The 19,600-nt window shown below is 39.9% G+C and overlaps 1 protein-coding gene across 2 annotated transcripts in view; it reads right to left on the bottom strand.

Annotated features, from left to right (window-relative positions):
* Nucleotides 1-505: 505 nt before the first annotated feature.
* DCLRE1C (DNA cross-link repair 1C) overlaps nucleotides 506-19,600 on the bottom strand; it is a 26,743-nt gene continuing 7,648 nt past the window's right edge. For both annotated transcript variants that reach the window (XM_012660966.1, XM_012660965.1), the window contains 11 exons: nucleotides 19,377-19,436; nucleotides 16,744-16,799; nucleotides 16,097-16,198; nucleotides 15,627-15,699; nucleotides 15,328-15,468; nucleotides 14,435-14,536; nucleotides 12,145-12,281; nucleotides 11,561-11,615; nucleotides 8,733-8,821; nucleotides 6,504-6,598; nucleotides 506-1,425 (listed from right to left, as the gene is read on the bottom strand). In XM_012660966.1, coding sequence (XP_012516420.1) covers nucleotides 506-1,425; nucleotides 6,504-6,598; nucleotides 8,733-8,821; nucleotides 11,561-11,615; nucleotides 12,145-12,281; nucleotides 14,435-14,536; nucleotides 15,328-15,468; nucleotides 15,627-15,699; nucleotides 16,097-16,198; nucleotides 16,744-16,799; nucleotides 19,377-19,436 — 1,830 coding nt within the window. The remainder of the gene's footprint in view (nucleotides 1,426-6,503; nucleotides 6,599-8,732; nucleotides 8,822-11,560; nucleotides 11,616-12,144; nucleotides 12,282-14,434; nucleotides 14,537-15,327; nucleotides 15,469-15,626; nucleotides 15,700-16,096; nucleotides 16,199-16,743; nucleotides 16,800-19,376; nucleotides 19,437-19,600) is intronic.

Below are 19,600 nucleotides of genomic sequence, written 5' to 3'. Positions count from 1 at the left end.
ACATGGTTGTCTTTTCATCCTTTCACCTACCTCTATCATTTGAATTGAGTTTCTTGTAGACATCATATAGTTGGGGTTTGTTGGCTTTTTTGTTTTCCCCTTTTTTGAGACAGGGTCTCACTCTGTCACCCTAGCCTGGAGTGCAGTGGCAGTATCATAGTTCACTGGGGCCTGGGCTCAAGTGATCCTCCCACCTCCCAAAATGCTGGGATTACAGGTGTGAGCCACACACTCAGCCCTGAGTGTCTCTGCACTGAGGTAGCTAGACCATTTACATTTGATGTAATTGTTGATATGTTTGGATTTAGTTCTATCTTATTTGCTTTCCGTTTTTTCCCTGATTTTTGTCCCTCTGTTTCCCCTTCACTGCTGCCTTTTAGGTTATTTGAACATTTTAAAGTATGCCATTTTAATTTATCTATTGTGATATTGACTATTATTATCTCTTTGCAGAGGTTTTTTTTTTTTTTTAGTGGTTGCTCTAGGATGAAGTGTTTTTTAATTCTTAAATATCCAACAGTGAGCATTTTCTCTTTTCTACTACTATACTCTCACCTGTTGCCAACTTCTCATATAAATATTGTAAATGCTCTCGTTTAGGTGGCTCAGCTTCTGGAGTTGGAGGAATTTCAAAATCAGAGGAGTTCTGTGAATCTGCATTTGTGCTAAGATTTAGCAGACTTTTTGCCTCAGGTGTATGTTCCCTACCAGTTAGAGTAGTTGGTTCTCCAACAGTAGGAACTACAGTTACATCTTGATCTCTGCTTTTCAAATCAGAGTGAGTATCCTTTGGGCAAAGTACATTTTGTTCCATGTGAGAGGCAGGAATAGTCTCTTTGATTCTTGGTCTACACCCAACTTTGTTCAAGGAGGTAACATCCCCACCATTTTTCTCTTGTGAGGATAACAAAACAGTATCAGATTGGCTGTCCCAGCCTTGACTTCCCTGTTCTGTTATGTGTGTTGACTGAGAAGAATTCTGGGAGGAGATGTGGGTTGATTCTCCATCAGAGTCACTGAAAAGCTTTGGTGACTGAGATCCCCCTGCCGAGGAAGGGCAGTTTTCCAAACTCTCATCTGTGACTTCATCAGTTCTTTTAAAGAATACTTCCCACTGTGGTACATCCCCATCAGTCTTTTGCTGGTGAAGTGTTACAGGGCTCAGAGCTTCTTTTGGGAAAGCTGGGATTTCTAATTCTTCTTCACTTTCACTGTTAGATTCTTCACAATCTACAAAGTTTGCCAAAAGAGAGCTTTGCATACTCTCTGCTTTGTAGCACCCTGTGCTTTGTCTCAGTTTTCCAGGCTGGTTTTCTGATACTGCAGTCATTGAAAATACCTCAGGGTGAACAGTTTGCTGGTTTGGAACCTTGTGCCTTAAAGGTACTGGCAGAGGGTCATCAAAGAGATCATCACCATCTTCCTCTGTGGAACAAACAAAACAATTTTATAGGAAACAAGGCAAAGGGAGCCATTTTGTGCTTTCCATAAAAATCCAATTTGTAGCATTTACCTACACTTTTAATTCTTAGAATTGCAAAGAATATAGAGGTCATTCTTCTTCAAAGAGTAATTAATTCTTGGGATATTCTGAATAATTTAACTATCATCCTTCAACTTTTGATAATGCCAGACTCTCAGTTAAGGATAGAGATCAGTCATTCTCAAACCTGGCTGATCATTACAGCTTTCTATATCTCATTCCAGACCTACTGAATCCCTGAAGAAAGTAGGGGTGAATGATTTGATTGTTGTTTTAAGTTCTGCAGCTGATTCTGTTCATCAGCCAGGTTTGCAAACCCTGTGTGCTCTGCAAATAGTAGATGCCCAGTGGGTTGACTGATTTAATAAAAAGACAGTTGATTTTTTTCTCTAAGGTTTTCCTTCTATGAACATTTTATTGACATCTACTTTGTGCACAAGGCTGTGATAGATTCCAGGGAACATGTACAGGTTAAGTCAACTTTAACCAAGATGCTGAGTAAGCCACATTCAGTGTCAAGAACTAAAAGTCAACAAAATTCATTTTCTGATTTTTAAGCATGTTCATGCTCTATCAATAAACAGTAAGCCCAGTCCACTTAAATTCTTAAAATGAAGAAATCCTTACTTGGAGAATAAAATTCCCACAAAGAAAAATGTGAAGGCATGGAATTGGGGGGAAAGCAAGTATTTTCCTGCCTGCTAATGGCACCTAACCTAAGGAAGGAAATTAAATGCTCATGAGACTGCTAGGTATGGCAACTTACTGTTCTCTTGCTAAATCTGGTGTTAACCTACTTCTTTCCCAGAGATGAAGGATGTGGCTGAACACTACATTTTTTTTAAAAGCCACTAAAGTAACAGACCATAGATACCATCATCTAGCTCCCACTTAATTGGTGAGGAGATAGGCCAGAGAAGCAATATGCTGGTGCATAGACCCAACCTCGTTCTTAAAGTCCAGTGTTCTATTATGGTTTGTAATTGGTCCTGCCCTTCATTCTTAAAGGGCTTACGGTGACTGAAATGTCTAGCTACTGTATTTGCAATCATCCTAGTATCCAGGCTATGGCTTAGGCCACGGATTATGTTTGTTCTAGCTCCTCCACTGGTATGCCCAAATTATCTCTAAATGAGACAATGACTATACCATAACAACGTCATGGTACGTTTCAACTGTACAATCCTTCCGTCAAAACATTTTCAGTCATCTCGTGTACTGGAAAAACAAGTAAAGTCTCTATACTCTTAGAAATTTACTCTAACATTATGTACTTTTTGTTATGAACACGTAGAATTTTAAACCTTTATGAAAATGGAACAGCATATAATACTGAAAAAATTTCACAATATAGAAGTGTCGAAATCCTTGGGAGTTTACACAAACTGATAATAAAAAAACACCTAAACTCAATGAAAAAAAGGACAAATGTTATAAGTAATTCATAGATACTTTCTACCATCACGCATTGTTTATAAAAATCATACTGAAAAGCAATTTGGCAATATGTATGAAGCACCTTAACTTCTACAGTATAGCCCAACAACAAGAGATGTGAAAGAGACTTATGTATAACGTTCATCACATTATTTATAAAACTGAAAAGTTCTAAATAACCTAAATGTATGACAAAGATTAAATGTACCATTATATAGTCATGAAAAATATGCAACCATTAAATTGACATTTTTGAATAACACAAGAAAAATTCTCCAATAAAATGAGGTGAAAAAAATACACATACATATGTGTATATGTGTGTGTATATATAAAAATGATCTAAGCTGCTTTTCAGCCTGTATGCACCTATGGAGTCTTACAGCTGTTATGTTACTGAAATACTTTTGCCCTGGTGCCAAGTGTCCTTCCTGTCTCCCACCACCCTGGGCCCGACCCTAAGGATTCCAGTTCACCTCTCCGCAGTCCGACCCAAAGAGCTTTGCACTACAGAACTTTAGGACGTTGCTCTAGCACTACAGTTACTATTGTTCTTGTTGACTGGTGCCTATATAATGTTGCTTTTTAAACATTTTCAATATCATTCCTCCAAGTTTTGTGAATATTTATATAAACGAATAGAAAAAAAGGAAATACATTAAAATGCTAATCAAAATAATTTAGACTTGTGTGGTTCTACATAACTTTCTATTTTCTCAATTATCTACCGTGAGAATATATTATTGTAAGAGGAACAAAAACAGTAATTTTATAAAAGTGGTCTCTAAGGATAATTATAATAGTAGTAAACTATTTAATTATGTAAAGATAAAACATTAGAGTACAAAAAGCTTCTTAAAAGAGGCTAAGAAGAACAACTTCTGTATTTGCCTCCCAGATGCTGAGACAAGAACACAAACCTTAAAGCAGCTGATTTAACCCTAGTACATTAGCACTGACTTGGATCAACAGAACATTCTAAGAACTAAAGGACTTGAAAGACTGGCCAACAAGTTTGTAGAGAACACCAGAGATTTCAAAGCATACTCACAGAACAGAATACTAATTGTAAAGTCAATGACATACCTGGACATACCATAAAATGACATACCATAAACTATTATGATGACACCTGTTGCTTACAAAATACATCTAAAAAGACAGTCATGTTGAAGGGCTGTTTAAAGATCTATGCCTGTATAAGAAAAGCTACAAAAATTATTGCTATAATACACATACTAGTAAGGAATAAAAAGCCTAAGGAATCAAAAAGGAACAAAATCAAAGCTAAGAAAAAAAATGGAAATGAGCATCAATTCAAAAAAACTTAAACCCATGGCCTGATTCAAAAAGACATTTCAGCAAAAATAAGTGTGGGTCGGGTAGATGCATAATAGGTACCAAAGTTTAAAGAAAGATAAGACTTCTGCTTTCAGGTAAGATGGAGTAACAGGAACTAGATTTAACCTCCCACCTGAAACAACTAAAAACCAAACTCTGATAAACAGTGGCTCTCAAGAAACTGGATGCCAGGCAACGAAGGACAACAACGTGAGAATTGGGAAACAGACTAGGCCCGTGATTGTCCAGCTCACTGGTGACAGATTCCAGTCAGGGAGGGGACGTCCCTGCCTTGAGATGGAACTGGGAGTCTGAGGAGGTCGGGGTGGCTGGAGTTTGCAGAGCAGAGGGCCAGAGGGGAGAGCGCGGCAAGGAGAGGACTCCGAAGAGCTGCAGGAGGGCCCCTAAGTGTGCAGCATCCGAGCAGCACACGCTTGTGAGGACACTACCTGGACCCAGGGAAAGGATCGCTCAAAAGAGCGAAAGGAAACAGCGCTCAGAACTCACACAGTGCCAGGAATGGTGCCTGTTCCCAGCAGCCAGAGTGAAAACCTTATAATCCATGGGCATTTGTAAGAGAAACAAGAAGGGCCTTGCCTCGGTAGCAGGGAAAGTGAACCATAGACTAAATGCTGCTCTGGTCCTGCCTAACAAAGATAAAAAGACACAAAAGGATCAAACTACAAACATGTTAATCACATGCCAAAACAAAGCTCAAGGATATTTTTTATTATTACTTTAAAAAATTTTTTCAGCCCCATACCTGAAGACAATAAAGAATATTTTTAGGAATCCCAAATTATGCGTGACGTAACGTACATCAATAGGTGAATGGATCAGCAAATTTTAGTATCTCCGTGCAGTGGACAACTACTCATGAATAAAAAAACAATGAATTATTGGTACATGCAACAACATGAATGAATCTCCAGTGTGCTGAGTGAAATAAGCCACGCATATACAAAATTCTAAAAAATGCAAACTAATCCATAGTGACAGAAGGCAGATCAGTGGTTGCCATGGCAGGGGTGAAGGCAGGGAGGAATTACAAAGTGGCATAAGGAAACTTGAGGGTGATGGATATTTTCAATATCTTAATTAGAGTCATGGTTTCTCAAATATATGCATATGTAAAAATGTATCAAATCATATACCTTAACCATGTGCAATGTGTAATCTATCAATTATACCTAGTAAAGCTGTTTTTAAAACTAAATTTGTAAAGATAAGAAAATGTATTACAGGATGGAGTTAACATTTGAAATTAATGGAACTTTTCTAGAATCTTTTAATTAGTGAAACAAAAACAAAGGTGTTTTCTTACAGTAAGCCTATTACTAGTGTCTGAATCAGTCCTGGAATTGGCATCTAAATGTTTTCAAATTATATTCTAACCAGAAATGCAGAAGCAGAGAGTGGGAGAGACAGACATAGATTAGAATCTCAGCCCATCACTTACTTCCTGCTAGACCCTGGGGGGTTTCCTTAACTCTCTAAACTTCAGTTTCCTCATGGGTAAAATTGGGATGGTACCCCCTCGTAAATTTGTCTAGAGGTTTAGCTTTAACATGTGTAAAGGACCTAGCACAATACCTGCCATATAGCAGGTGTTGAATAAATAGTCTCCTTATTATCTAGTGTGTTTTGGCCACGTATTCAGTGTACGGCACAGTAACTGGCTCTCCTCCAAAGGAATGGAAATCAAGAATCCTAGCCACTAAAGCTGGCTGCAGTAAAGCTGCAGCGCTTTGCCCAGAATCTAAAGTTCTGATTTCTATTTGAGGGCTTACCTCTGTCCTTCACTGAAAAACAAAAGTAGCAATAAACGAAGATAGAAAAGCATAGAGAAAATCCATTTGTACAAACACTACTGATCAATGTGATCAGAAATGAAGACTAGAAAAGTCTCTTACCAGCATTTACTAGTGTCCTAAGGAAGTGCTCGAGGCTAACCACGTAGCCTCTCTTTATGGGCTATGCAAGTCTTAGGGCATGCTCCAGAAAGCTGAGACCACCACACAATACACACATTTTACCACTTGTTTTAAACCTGTGCAGGATAGCCAACTCCGGTTTTACAGGCTGAAGACAGAAAGGAAAGCATGTCCCGAGACCATGGGACAAGTCTGAGCTATGTGGGACCCAGGTCCACTCTGCCCAAGGCCACTTTTACCAGACCAGAGCATGCTGGAAAGCAGTCGTTGCCGGAAGCCCAAACCCCTGAACCCAGGACCGTTCTTACCTGAGTCTCGGTCAAGTGTTCTGGCTTTCTTCAGTTTTCCCAGTGGTTTGTACTTTGGCTCAGTACTTTGGGAAGATCGGCATAAAGGCTTTAAGCTGAAACGAATCAGAATATTTGATTTTTCCTTCTGGGAAAGCTGCTGGGAGGTAAGCATCATTGATAGGGATTACAAAACCATGACCATAGCGGAAATCACACAACTACTTTGTACAACTGAAAAAGCAATGTTTAATCATTAAAAGTCACTTCAGTATACTAAAGTGGTGACTATAAGCACTTGAATACAGCCTGGTAGATGTCTAGCTAATTGCTAGGGTGGAGGGAAACACCTTCAGTAAACTAGAGCAAAACTTCCATCTTTGCTTTTACAGTACTAAAAAGCAGGTCCCTATCCTAAAAACCTAGTAACACGGTGACATCTTCTAGCATCCGGGGAATACAGCGTAGCTCGTTGTTTCCCCTTCCCAGTTTAATGGGATTTACTTAAGTCTTGCAAGAATCTCACAGATGTGATGATCTCTTTGTTCAGGATCCTTAGGCTGAAGGCTAAGACACGGCAGAGATAAAATAGAAAAAGGGATAGAAATAAGATTTGAAGGTGTTGTACTCTTTTTTTGAGGGCCTCATTGTTAACTGCCTCCTTCTGCCAGATTCCCAGAAGCCGTTGGGATGATCTGTTAACACAACACACTTGAACAGAGCCTTTAAGCTCCCAGCCTGAAACATGGACCACCACCCCCATTGTACATTGCACCCCTGTCCTCGGGTCCACCGGTGTTTTCTGGATCATCCCCCTGGCCAGCCTCCCCGCCCAGGCCAAGGACCTCTGCTCTTGTCACTGCCTCTCTCTGCAGTCATTTCAGCTATTCTTGGATAACTTTTGAAAGTGAGGCTATCCTTCACCTACCTACGAAAGAATCCCCTGACAGAAATGCGAGACAGGGGAGTATGCATTTTTAATAAGTACCCCAAGTGACGCCTGAGCACGTTCAAGTTTATGTATGTTCAAGTTTAGCTCCGTAAGGCATACTGAAGTCTCAGCTATTTTAAGATCAAGCCTCTAAATTTTGCTGCCTCCACTTACCATCTTGTCCATAACTTTCCCTTCACTGTCAGGCTTTTTAGAAGAATGTTCTATCCATTTCTTCACTTTTTACCCATTTCTCAAATACCTGAAATATGGCTTCTAACTCAAAAGTCTACCATATTTCTCACTGAGCTCACACATGTAACATATATTGTCGTCCCTATATTGTTTGCCTTCTCAAGAGTCTCACATTGATACCCGCTACTCCCTTTCCCTGGCTCTTGTCCCACTCTGGGCCACCCTGTCTCCATCTTGTCACAGCGCTGCCTCCCCCACCCCTCCCCTCAGACGTGCTGCCCAGGGTTCTGGCCACAGCTTTGTGATCCTTCCTCATGCCCTCCTGGTGATTTCCTGTGTCCTCATGGCTTCAGTTGTCACTGCACTGCCAACTCCAAATCTGTGTCTCCCACCCAGACCTCTGTCCGGAGCTCCTGAATCCTCTTCTCCGTAAACTTTTGCTACCTGTATGTCCTCATCGGGGTCTCTGGGGTAGATTCCCTGACACCAGGCCTGGTTCCTTCCTGCACCCACAGCAGCTTGTGTGCAGTGGATACTGAGCCTTCCTGTGCACCTGGCCTCCCCACGAGGCTGGAGCTCTGCTAGGGCAGGGTGTACCTTAGTCAGCCTGGCTCCCTACCATATAGCTGGCTCTAAAGAAAGCTTTAATGAATGCACAAGTGAAACTCCAAGAAGAGGTGGAAACACGGGAATACTGTAGTAAAACATATCCATTATACTGTTTCACCTCTCCTTTGACTTCCATTTATCCATTCAATAGATAACCTTTAACTGACCACCTACTTGGCACTGTGCTAGGTGCATTTCATATATTATCTCCAAACCTCTAAGAAACCCAACAAGGAGGCGGAAATATTGTTTTTCTGATTTGAAATGACTGGCTCAGAAGAGTGATCTGATCAAGATCACACTGCTAGTATGATGGGGTGCCATCCAAGACAAACTGATGACATCACCTGTACCTTCTGCCACACTGCAGTAAACACTCCAGGAAAAAGCGCAAATGAATACAAGGTGAGAAACGTCACAACGTTCTAAATGTGTAAACATTCAGGCAAAACTATCCTTTGTTACCCAGCTACAAGCCACAAAGGGAGGCACTAAATTCCACAAACAGTACTCACATTTCTATCACTTTATCCACAGTCATGCCTACTGGAATGACATTTGGATATGCGTTCACAGGACAGATGTAGCTCAAGAAATCTTTAATCTAGAAGAAAGAAGAGAAAATGGATCAATTGTTTTATCTCTATGATGAAAAACTAGGTTGTGAGAGGAGATAAAGGGATACCAGGTGTAAGAGAAGCAGAAATCTCATGGCTGTGGTTCTCAACACTGGCTGCATGTGGGAGTCACCTGAGGGCCTCTTGGGAAAGACAAACAGCCGATGCCCAGGCCTCATTCCCACAGATCCTTTGAACACTGAGCAAATGCAGGCCTGGGAATCAGTACATTTGAATGTCGCCAGGTGACACTGCTCCACAGCAAGAGCTGAGAATCACTGATTAAATGAGGTTCAAAGATTCTTTATTTTTTTAACATGATAGTTTCCTTGTCCAAGAAGGTCAGTAGCCCATATTTAACAAATCCCCTTTGAAGTGAGTTAGAATTTAGCTGAGTATTAACTGTAATACACACAAGAAAAAGTCTTAGAATTGCATTTCTTAGCCAGGCGCAGTGGTGCGCATCTGTAATCTTAGCGCTTTGGGAGGTCGAGGTGGGAGGATCACTTGAACCCCCGAGTTTGAGGCCAGCCTGGGCAACACAGTGAGACCTTTTCTCTTAAAAAAAAAAAAAAAAAAAGGCATGTCTTTCCGCCTACAGATAATTAGCAATACCAAGAGAATTACATCTTCGAGTTCACTTAATTTGTTCTAACAGTTTATTCTCATAGAGCAGAACACACTATGCACTGGTTACCAATCCTGGGGAAGGAATCCAAACACTTCTGCCCGTGGCATCGTGGTGTTGGAGTCACTAAGGAAAGCACTGACATCAAGCACTGGATGGAACAGTGCTTTACTTACAGAGAATAGAGAGAGCAAGGTCAGCTCCAAGTGTCCGTCAGTCCCCCATAGCCAGCGTGGGCAATCTGCCTACAGCACCCCTCCCCTGCCACAAGGGAAGGACTCCTCCTCCTCCTCCTCCCCCATAGTGTCTGCAATAAGGAAAGCAGGGGTGTGCCTGAGGGCCATTGACACACAGTCTTAAGCAGAACAAAGGAACACACACTGAGTCCAAAAAATAGAGGAAGATATTTCTACACAAGGCAATAAGCTGGTTCAAGCTATGTGTGTTCTTTACCTCTTGGTAAGAAGTGCTCCAGGCCAAAGGCCATTCTTCTGTGGCCAGTGCAGGTTGGAAGACTGTGCACATGGGACTGCCTTTCCCAACAATTCTAAGCAAGCACAATTACATGCAAAAATTTCACAAATACCTTGATTTTCTGCAAAGTTCAGAATGATAAACAGAGGAACTGTCACTATTCCTCAAAACATCTCTACAACCCAGACGAACTTTGTCACTTACTAGATAGATCTTGGCAAGTTACCTAACATCTCTACATCTTAAGATTCTTCATCTAAAAGTATAAATGAGATAACACACGTAAAGTGCTTAGCCCAGTCCCTGGCACATGGTGAAACATTCAATAAAATTATGCATTACAAAGTTGACAATGACAACACGAAGATTTTTATTCCCTTCTGCAAATAGAAAGACAAACTAGGGCATAAAATGATTCTTAGTCTCCAACTTTCCAAAGAAAAGACCAAATCAAAAGAGGCAGGAACCCAGGGATTACCATTAACTCTATAAAAATAAGATGGCTACTTTAGTTAAGATGGGGCAAGGCAGGAGGATCTGTTATTTATTTTTCATAAGCAATTCATGTACCTTCAAATTAGGCATGCGAAGAGAAACCATTACTTGCCTGCCCACTACTTACTTGGTTTGCACAATCAATTAAAGTTGAGGAAGGTAGAAATCTAAGACTCCTGAAGGGAATGTGGATAAAGAGAGTTAGGTCAAGCCTGTACTAGAAATGATTCACTGCTTGTTCTCAGGGATGAAGTGGCCACAGGGAGAAGAGAGATACCCAATAGAGGAACATCCTCTCTCACTTGCACAAGTTGACTCCCTGTCATCAAATGCCCTTAAAACGATATATTAATACAGTCGATTCTCTTTATCCACAGTAGGTATGTTCTATAAAGTCACCACGAATAACCAAATTGGCAAATACCGAACCATTGCTCCTAGGGGAAATACAGGGTAGGGTTCCTGGGAGCCTCTGGTGAATATCATTTTCAGTCCATCAATACATAACCTCATTTTATGTGTGTTTCTGTTTAAAGACACCTCATTTAATACATATTGTTGATTCATGAACAGTGAACTCATGGCCAACAGCACTACGACTCATGCCTGAACAAAGCTTATCTAACGTATCTTCTCCGTAAGGCACGTCGCAGCCTTCTTGCGCTTAGGAATGCTAGATAGAACTTCAGTACTAAGTTTGGGCACCATTTAAAATAGTGATATCACCAACAAAAAGCACAAAAATATGAAAAACATGCCACTCAATAGACCCAAAAAGGACACTGTTGAGAGTATGAGAGCTGAAACATGAAGGCAGAGCACGGCCTTGCTTGATCTGAGCTGGGAACGTGCGTGTCGGGGACTCGAATTTTTCACCACTGTCCCCGTGTCCACAAACGATCACAAAAGCACTGCAAACATTCATACTGGCTTTACCGATTACTTTCAGTGAGTAGGAAACACAGAAATATGGAATCCGTGAATAATAAGGATAGGCTACATTTAGAAAAAGCAAGGAAATGAGATTTAAATAGAAAAAGATGCCTCTGAAAGTCAAGAGTACTACTGTGAACCATGAAGGCTGCAGAACAGTCAGCAATAAGGGTTATGAGTACACAGATCCTCTTACCTCGCTGTAGGAAGAGTGAAAAGAAAAACAAGCTCTGTACGTACTCTCTCCAGTCCTGGAGAAAAATGAAAAGGTCACTTAGCAAAACGAAGCTAAGCTCTAAACTTTGACCCTTCCCATTTAGGCTATTTCAGTACAAGATCACCCTAAGTCAGGAACTTCTTCTCGGAATAGGAGTGAATCTTTTTCAGAAATGGAAATCTGTTGCATACATCCTGAACAGCCAAAGTTAAGGGAATGTTGCTAAGATACTGTGATCATCATGGTAACTCCTGCACCTGCCAAGACCTTCTGTTCTCTGCAATGTCAGTTTATAACTTCTAGGCAAGCACTGAGATATCCTCAGACTCCAACCATCTTATCTAACTAAAGGTCAGGATAGACTGGCTAATGGTATTGCAATGGGTTGGAGGCAGCTTATCCTCAGATTAAATACAGTTTAAATTTAAGAAGTTATTTCCCACGACTCTAATATTATATCCTCTTCTTGGGCTTAGCCTGGACTGCATTTAAACTAGATTAAATCAGACAGTTTACCTCAAAACCAGGTTTCTCTCAGAAGACCTATGACATTGCTTTCTTACCTCACTATGACATCTGTTTTTCTGGTTCTTTCTCCAAACCACATGGTGGATGGCTTAATGCTGATTGTGCGGAGTGGAATCCTATTTTTGGAAGTAATTCCACAGGGTAGTCTGTTCCACTGAAAATATTCCTCTGCCTAAAAAAGATCAAAAACGTAGAAAAACGGTTGTACATTTTCGACAAATCTGTTTATAGGAAGGGTCTCAAAAACAAAGGTAGGTTAGTTTTCAGACATGAAAAACAAATGTAGACATGAGGAAACAATCAGATAATTCCAAATTGGGGAACATTCTACAGAACAACTGGCCTGGACCGTTCAGAAGCATCAACGTGAGGACAGAGAAGCGAAGGGCTAAGGACGTGACCTACATCAAGAGACCCTTCAGGCCTGACTGAATGCAATGCATGACCCTTAATTAAGTCCCCCAGACTCCTCTGCCTGCCCCACAAGCTATCAAGGACACTCTAGGACAACTGGGGAAATGTGCCTATGGCCTATGTACTAGCTAACATTACTGTATCAACACTAAATTTCCTGAGTGGAGGAATAATATTGTGGTTACAGGGCAGAATGTTCTTATTCTAAGAGATACATGCTGAAGAATTTGGGGTGAAGTACCATCAAGTCTGCAACATACTCTCAAATGGTTTGGGGTGGGGGGCTTGGTTACACGTACACAGAGAAAGAGAGCACGAGAGAGAATGTGGCAGTGTTAACAAACGGGCCAATCTGGGGAATATGGCATTCTTTATACTAACTAGTCTTAAAACTTTGCTGTTTTATATTTTTTTTAAAATAAAGTTGGAGGGAAAAAAAATAATAAAAGTGTTTTCAAACGGCTCAAAAATAATAGGATGACTTTTCCAAAGACATTATTTTTACTTCTGGGTCCTCCAAAACCATTAGTACTCCATCCCAGTCTGATTTCTTCAGGGTGCCTTTGGTGCTGTTTCTCACGAGGCTTGGGAAGAGGATGAAGACAGGACTCCACAAGCTCCGGACCTGCCAGTATTTTTAAAGGCTGTGTGATCTAAAAAATATTTTAAGCTGCTAGAAGCAGTGTCTCAGGAAAGTAGCTATGACAGCAGTAGCAATTACAAATTAAGCTACTTTGTGGGATGTGAGAGAATTCAGAGCAAAAAGAAATTTGCCAATTAAAAGATTTGTAATACAAGGGACCAAAGACGATAAGTCTAATAGAAAAAAGTACAAAATTATTTATATTTAATATCTACATTTTTATCCATCTGAGAATCCACTGCATATGCGTCTAAGTGTATGTATATGAATATATATGTATTTAAGTACACACACATTAAAAAAATGAAATAAATTCATGAATGCAAGATAGAATATACAGCTTACCAATCATCAGAAGTAATTTCTTACCTTGCAGCTCTTACAGTGACCTACAGAAGAACAGTCCATGCTGCAGATAAGAATTCTTTTTTGGTTTAAAATTATGCTTTATCATAAGGGCCAAGCAACTTTAGGCTTTTGGCTGACGGAGCCAATAATACTACAACAGTGGTGATCTAAAGATATAAATGCAGTATTTACTAAAAAAATTGCTCAGCATTTGAATGCTTAAGATATTTTAAAATTTGGAGGAAAATTAGATTCACTCATACCATTACATTTGAACATCATTAATTTGACATGACAATTTAAACTGAAAAACTGAAATTTAGTTTTTTAATTGAAAAAAATATATAAAGGCAAATTCAAAATGGAAGTCTCATTCCTGACATTTGATAACGAAGGGGGTCTAATGGTGGCATTAGAAAACTATCACAAGTGAGTTACAGAGACACTGGAAACATACATTTGAAATAGGACCATCAATACATGTAACTATTTCAAAGTGTGAAGTAAAGTTTATTTAGATATTTATTTCAAATGAGTAGAAGACAAATAGTTTATAAGCATGGTCATGTCATGTCTTAAAAATAAATAGCGGTGGATGAGGCATGTTTCCTTAAATTATAAGCTATAACATACTACTACTTTCATTACAAACAAATTTGCATTCTCAAATCTGTATGAATAGATTTCATCAGAAAACTATAAGGATCTGTGTCTGTTTACTAATTATGAAGTATATGGTAATGGACTACAGTAATGTATAGCTGCATGAACTTGAGCTGACGATTTAGGAATATAGCCTCAGTTTGTACATTTATAAAGTATGGAGCCTAAAAAATGGAATTTCTGAGGTTTCTTCTCAACCTAAAAATCTTTTTTAAGGGTCACACAAACAATACGAGATAAATCATTTGCGTATGTACCTTTGGATGCCGGCAGGCGTGGATCTGGGTGTTTCGGTCTGTCGTGAGATGATGAAGGATGTCAGGCATGTTTCTAAACATGTCTAGCTTATCCACATGAACCTAAGGGAAGTAACAGACATAAGGAAATTATTTGAAATACATTTCCTATAAATACATTGTTAATATTCAGAGCAAAACACCCAGTTAGTGAACTGACCCCCTCTTCTTTCTTGAAACCTAGTTTTTGGCTATTTCAATGTGCATGTTAGTATTCTGCCAGGATGTCAACAGGCACAAGTCCAACTGGGTCACTGGTGGAAATAAAATGTTATAGAGACTCGGCTTATGGATTTCATCTGATCCTGCTAATACTGTCCTTTCGTCCTTCAGAAGGAATTCAATTAATATTTATTGTGAGCCTACTGTATGTCATCACATTTGGTTCTAAATACTGGGTATACAGCAGTGATCAAAGCAGACAAAAACAATCAGGAATCAACTACCCTTAAAGATACACATACACCTGCTTCTCTGTTCCCAAAATGATAATGACCCTGACAGCAAGCAATACATGCCGATACCTTCTAGTTCAAATTTATTTTCAGTGCTGGTCACAATCACTAAATTTATTTCATGACCCACAGTTTGGAAAAAAATACTTCCTCTATGGGGCATTTCACTTGAAGGCTCTCCTAAGCCATCTGAGCTCCTGTCGGTTTCCTCCCATAAGGATGTGAGTAAACAAAGATGACGTCACGTCGGAGGGGCCGCCAACCTCTGCTGCAAACACGGTTTTGATAGGTTGCTTCCATCTGTCACTGTTTTTGGTTATTTAGAGGTAGGGAGGGGAAGGAAAGAAGAAATTGGGAGAATGGAAGGGTGAGAGAGAAAAGAACAGTCAGTCGCCATACCTGGACTCCAAATTCTTCACTCAGGTTGGTGAACAAATACTCGTAGCCATAAGCTGCTTTGCAGTTCAGCCACACGACATGGCACGGACTCCGAGTGATCCAGCTGCGAACGAGCTCCAAGATTCCACTCAAACACTCCCCCTAGACAGGATTTTTAAGACATTTGTGAAGAGCCTCGTTTACTCTTTCATTCCTGACACTCACGGGTACTCGTGCCAACAGGGACAAAAACAATCTGATCTGTCATCCTAAAAACCCTCCTGCTAGAATTACGGCCACGTTCGTCCAGGCAGACTTACCCGACTTGGAATTTGATAAAATCTTGGATCGCAGAAAGTAGTATCTAAATATACACTTTGGATGTCTTTTACTCTGAAAAAAAAAGAAAATAAACTGCTGTTAGCCATCCGAGGGGATATAAACTATGTATAAGATTTAAACTCCCAGTTATTTTACAGGGTGTTCCATTCCATTTGGAATATTTTTGTTAAATCAACTTTGCTGGGAAATGATTTCCATACAATAAAAATACACGGATTTTCCATAAATCATGCAGTGAATTTTGACAAATTCATGCAACTACTGCCCTGATCCAGTAGAGGACATTCAGATATCCCATGTCATGGAGAAAACTTTGCTTAACTATTACAAATAGTATAATCGAGTTTGATTTCTAACAAAAACAAAGGCTTGTGTTTGGTGGGAAAAGAGCAATAAAACTTTTTAAACCATGCAGTCTCACATTCAAGAGCTGTATAAGGCCCAGTACCTGCCCCCAGAGTGCAGAAGCTCCATTCTGGCAGCTTCTCCTTTCGCCAATCTGAAGTCTCCTGTGTACAAGACAGTTCCATTATTGCCCTGAAATAAAAACCTGAAAAGGAAATACATCTTGGTGACTTCTATGTCTCATACAAAATCTTAATAAAGCAAATGCATGCCAAATCCATAGCAAATGCGTCCTGCTGAACACCTCTCTTGTGATAACAGTGTTAATGGAATTCCTATAGCTCTAAAACCACACCAGGCACTTAACTGTTGCCTCTTTCCCGGGGTAGAAAGAAATAACAGAATGGAGATACCACTGAGTTTGTAATAGAAGCTCCCTGTGATTTGTTAGTACTCTCAGTTATATATTGAGATCATTCCTATTCATGGAGAGAAAAATCCACGTGACAAGAGAATGCAAAGTCAGTGGAGAAATAGTAATTGAAGACTTCCATCGTTAGAGAGCCACGCTTCGAATTTGATCTTCACCTCCATCCCCCAAGTTCAATTTGGAAACAAAGATTAAAGAAATGGCCAGAAGACTAATCAAATCTCCCTATCCATATTAATTTTTAGACCCTAAAAACTTATTTCTACAAATATAATACATATCTACATTATAATAATGGCAAAATAGATGAGCCCCCTTACATAACTGATCCTGGGCAGTGACCAGCTGGTAAGAGAGTCACAACAATCTCTTCCTTCTATAAAGAAAATAAAGAAAAAAAAAAGTAATAGAAGTTATCATTAAGACTTAGCTAAATAAAACTCTCCTCGATAGAACACATTCAAGTACCTCTCAACGATATGCCTTTTCTCCCCCAATTTCCTCACTCTCCAAACCCTGGAAACAATTAGAATCCTCGCCCACTTAATAAATGATTAAACATAGAGTTCCCAAAAGACTGAGCTATTCCACTGCTAGTTATAGAACCAAGAGAAATGGCAACTTACGTCCACACAAAAATTTGTACACAAATGTTCATGGTAGGATTATTCTTACGAGCTAAAAAGTGGAAACAGCCCAAATGTCTATTAACTGATGAACAAATAAACAAAATGTGGTCTGATATGCCATACACAGAATGTGATTTGGCCATGAAGAGGTATGAAGTACTGACTCATGCTACAACATGGATGACCCTTGAAAACATCATGCTTCATGAAAGGAGCCAGAAACAAAAGATGACACGTTGTGTCATTCTGGGGAAGTGAAATGTCCAGAATAGGCAAATCCATAGAGACAGAGAGTAGAATACAGTAGTGGTTGCTGGGGCTGGGGGAGGAGGGAATGGAGAGTGAGTGTAATAGGTACAGGGTTTCTCTTTTGGAGTGATGAAAATATTCTATTTTTTTTTTTTTTTTGAGACAGAGTCTCGCTCTGTTGCCCGGGCTAGAGTGCGGTGGCATCAGCCTAGCTCACAGCAACCTCAAACTCCTGGGCTCAAGCGATCCTCCTGCCTCAGCCTCCCGAGTAGCTGAGACTACAGGCACGCGCCACCATGCCCGGCTAATTTTTTCTATGTATTTTTAGTTGTCCAGCCAATTTCTATTTTTAGTAGAGACAGGGTCTCCCTCTTGCTCAGGCTGGTCTTGAACTCCTGAGCTCAAATGATCCTCCCACCTCCGCCTCCCAGAGTGCTAGGATTACAGGCGTGAGGCACTGCGTCTGGCCGAAAACACTCTAAAATACATAATTCTGTGACTTGGACTTATAGTTCAATGAAGCTGTTTGAAAAAAAAACAAGCCTGGATGTAGCCTGGTCCGCATACGCACTGTAGATTATACTGTCCCTCGAGGGCAGGCCCTGCAGGGCACCAGTGCCTCTCTGGCCAGCGGCAAGTGGGGAGGGCTCTGCACACACCAGCTTGCTGCTCCGTGATGTGACTCCTCACACCAGTATAACTTTATTCACTGTAAAGGCCCCTCCCACCAGTTGGTGCTGGATAAACTGCACAAAGGCCATGGCCCACAAGAAGAGGAATGAAGGATCAGAATGGGGCAGCAAGACTGCCCCAAAGCCTGCCCACTGTTGGCCATCTGGCCTGGGGAAAGCTTCTCACCATATATCCCTGTATGTGACAAAGGCCTTGAATCAATTACAATTCCCTGGAAAAGCAGTTGTCTGCATCCAGGATGGTATCTAGAAAAAAATCTAGAGCATCTTTTGCCCCCTCCCCCTCTGTTTTAACCCACCCGAAACTGGCCCTGCAGTCTCCCCTTGGGATGATAATTTGCAGAGAGGAATACTTCAACTGTCTGATCTTTTCAAAGAAGAAATATCTGAAAAAATCAGTTTCTGTTCTGATCACATTCACGCAACACAAGACACCCTCAAAGTTAAACATATCAAAGCAATGTGTTATAATCAGGCTACAGAATGACTATTAACTGGATCAAACAGGAAAATTTTTAGCCCTGCATATAATTTCAGGGGGAAAAACAAAAAAGCAGGTCCATAGTTCTACCTCCTATTAAAATAACACATTCACAAAAGTACTACTTCTAAATTTAAGGATGAAAAATAAATTTTACCCACTTGAGCAGTGACTTTTTGAATAATGATTCAGAAAAAAATGACGATATACATAAATTTTCTGCAAAAATATTAACCACCGTTTTATATCCTGAACATTATAATAAGTGTAATAAATATGACAATACCATGTAGTAATATCAACAACTAGGGTTCCCATCATTAGCATGTAATACTAAAAAGGAACAATTTTAACCAAAAAAATCAGCCATGTCTGATCCTTTCAAAGTAGGAAATAAATAAATCACTATTATGGACTGAATGTGTCCCCCAAAATTCCTAAGTTGAAATCTTAATGCTTAAGGCGATGGTGTTAGGAGGGGGACCTTTGGGAGGTGATTAATTCTTGAGGGTGGAGCCCTCATGAATGGGATTAGTGCCCTTATAAAACAGGCCCAAGGGAGCATGTTTGTCCTTTCCATCATGCGAGGACACAGAAAAAAGAACCAGGAAGCAGCCCCTCACTAGAAACCAATCTGCCAGAGCCTTGATCTTGAACTTTCAGCCTCCAGAACTGAGAGCTAAATGTCTGTTGTTTAAGACACCCAGTCTATAGTATTTTTGTGATAGTAGTCCAAATGGACTAAGACAATCACAAATGTTTTGGGTTTTTTCTCCCCTAAAAACTTATTCAATGACTAAATTTTTATTTATGGTTAAATGAACATTCAAAATCAAGAAAGATAAACAATCACTTCAGCACTAAATGTTTTTAAAATCACATGATATTTAATATTTAGTTACCTCGCCCGATGCTTCATCAACTAAAGATATCTGGGTAGGAGTTTCGATTTCAATTGATACCTGTAAAAATAAAATAAGATAATCTTGTATATGTCAGTTTTTCACAGCTTTATATGCCTTTGCCATCTCAAACACAGAAACGAAATGAAGCTACAGACTCTCTCTGTATAACATTTCTGATTTCACTATATTTTTTTTTTTTTGAGACAGAGTCTCACTCTGTT

The sequence above is a fragment of the Propithecus coquereli genome, unplaced genomic scaffold, assembly GCF_000956105.1.
Source record: "Propithecus coquereli isolate 6110/MARCELLA unplaced genomic scaffold, Pcoq_1.0 Scaffold69, whole genome shotgun sequence".
Classification (NCBI taxonomy): Eukaryota; Metazoa; Chordata; class Mammalia; order Primates; family Indriidae; genus Propithecus; species Propithecus coquereli.
This window is presented reverse-complemented; position numbering and strand designations above follow the sequence as displayed.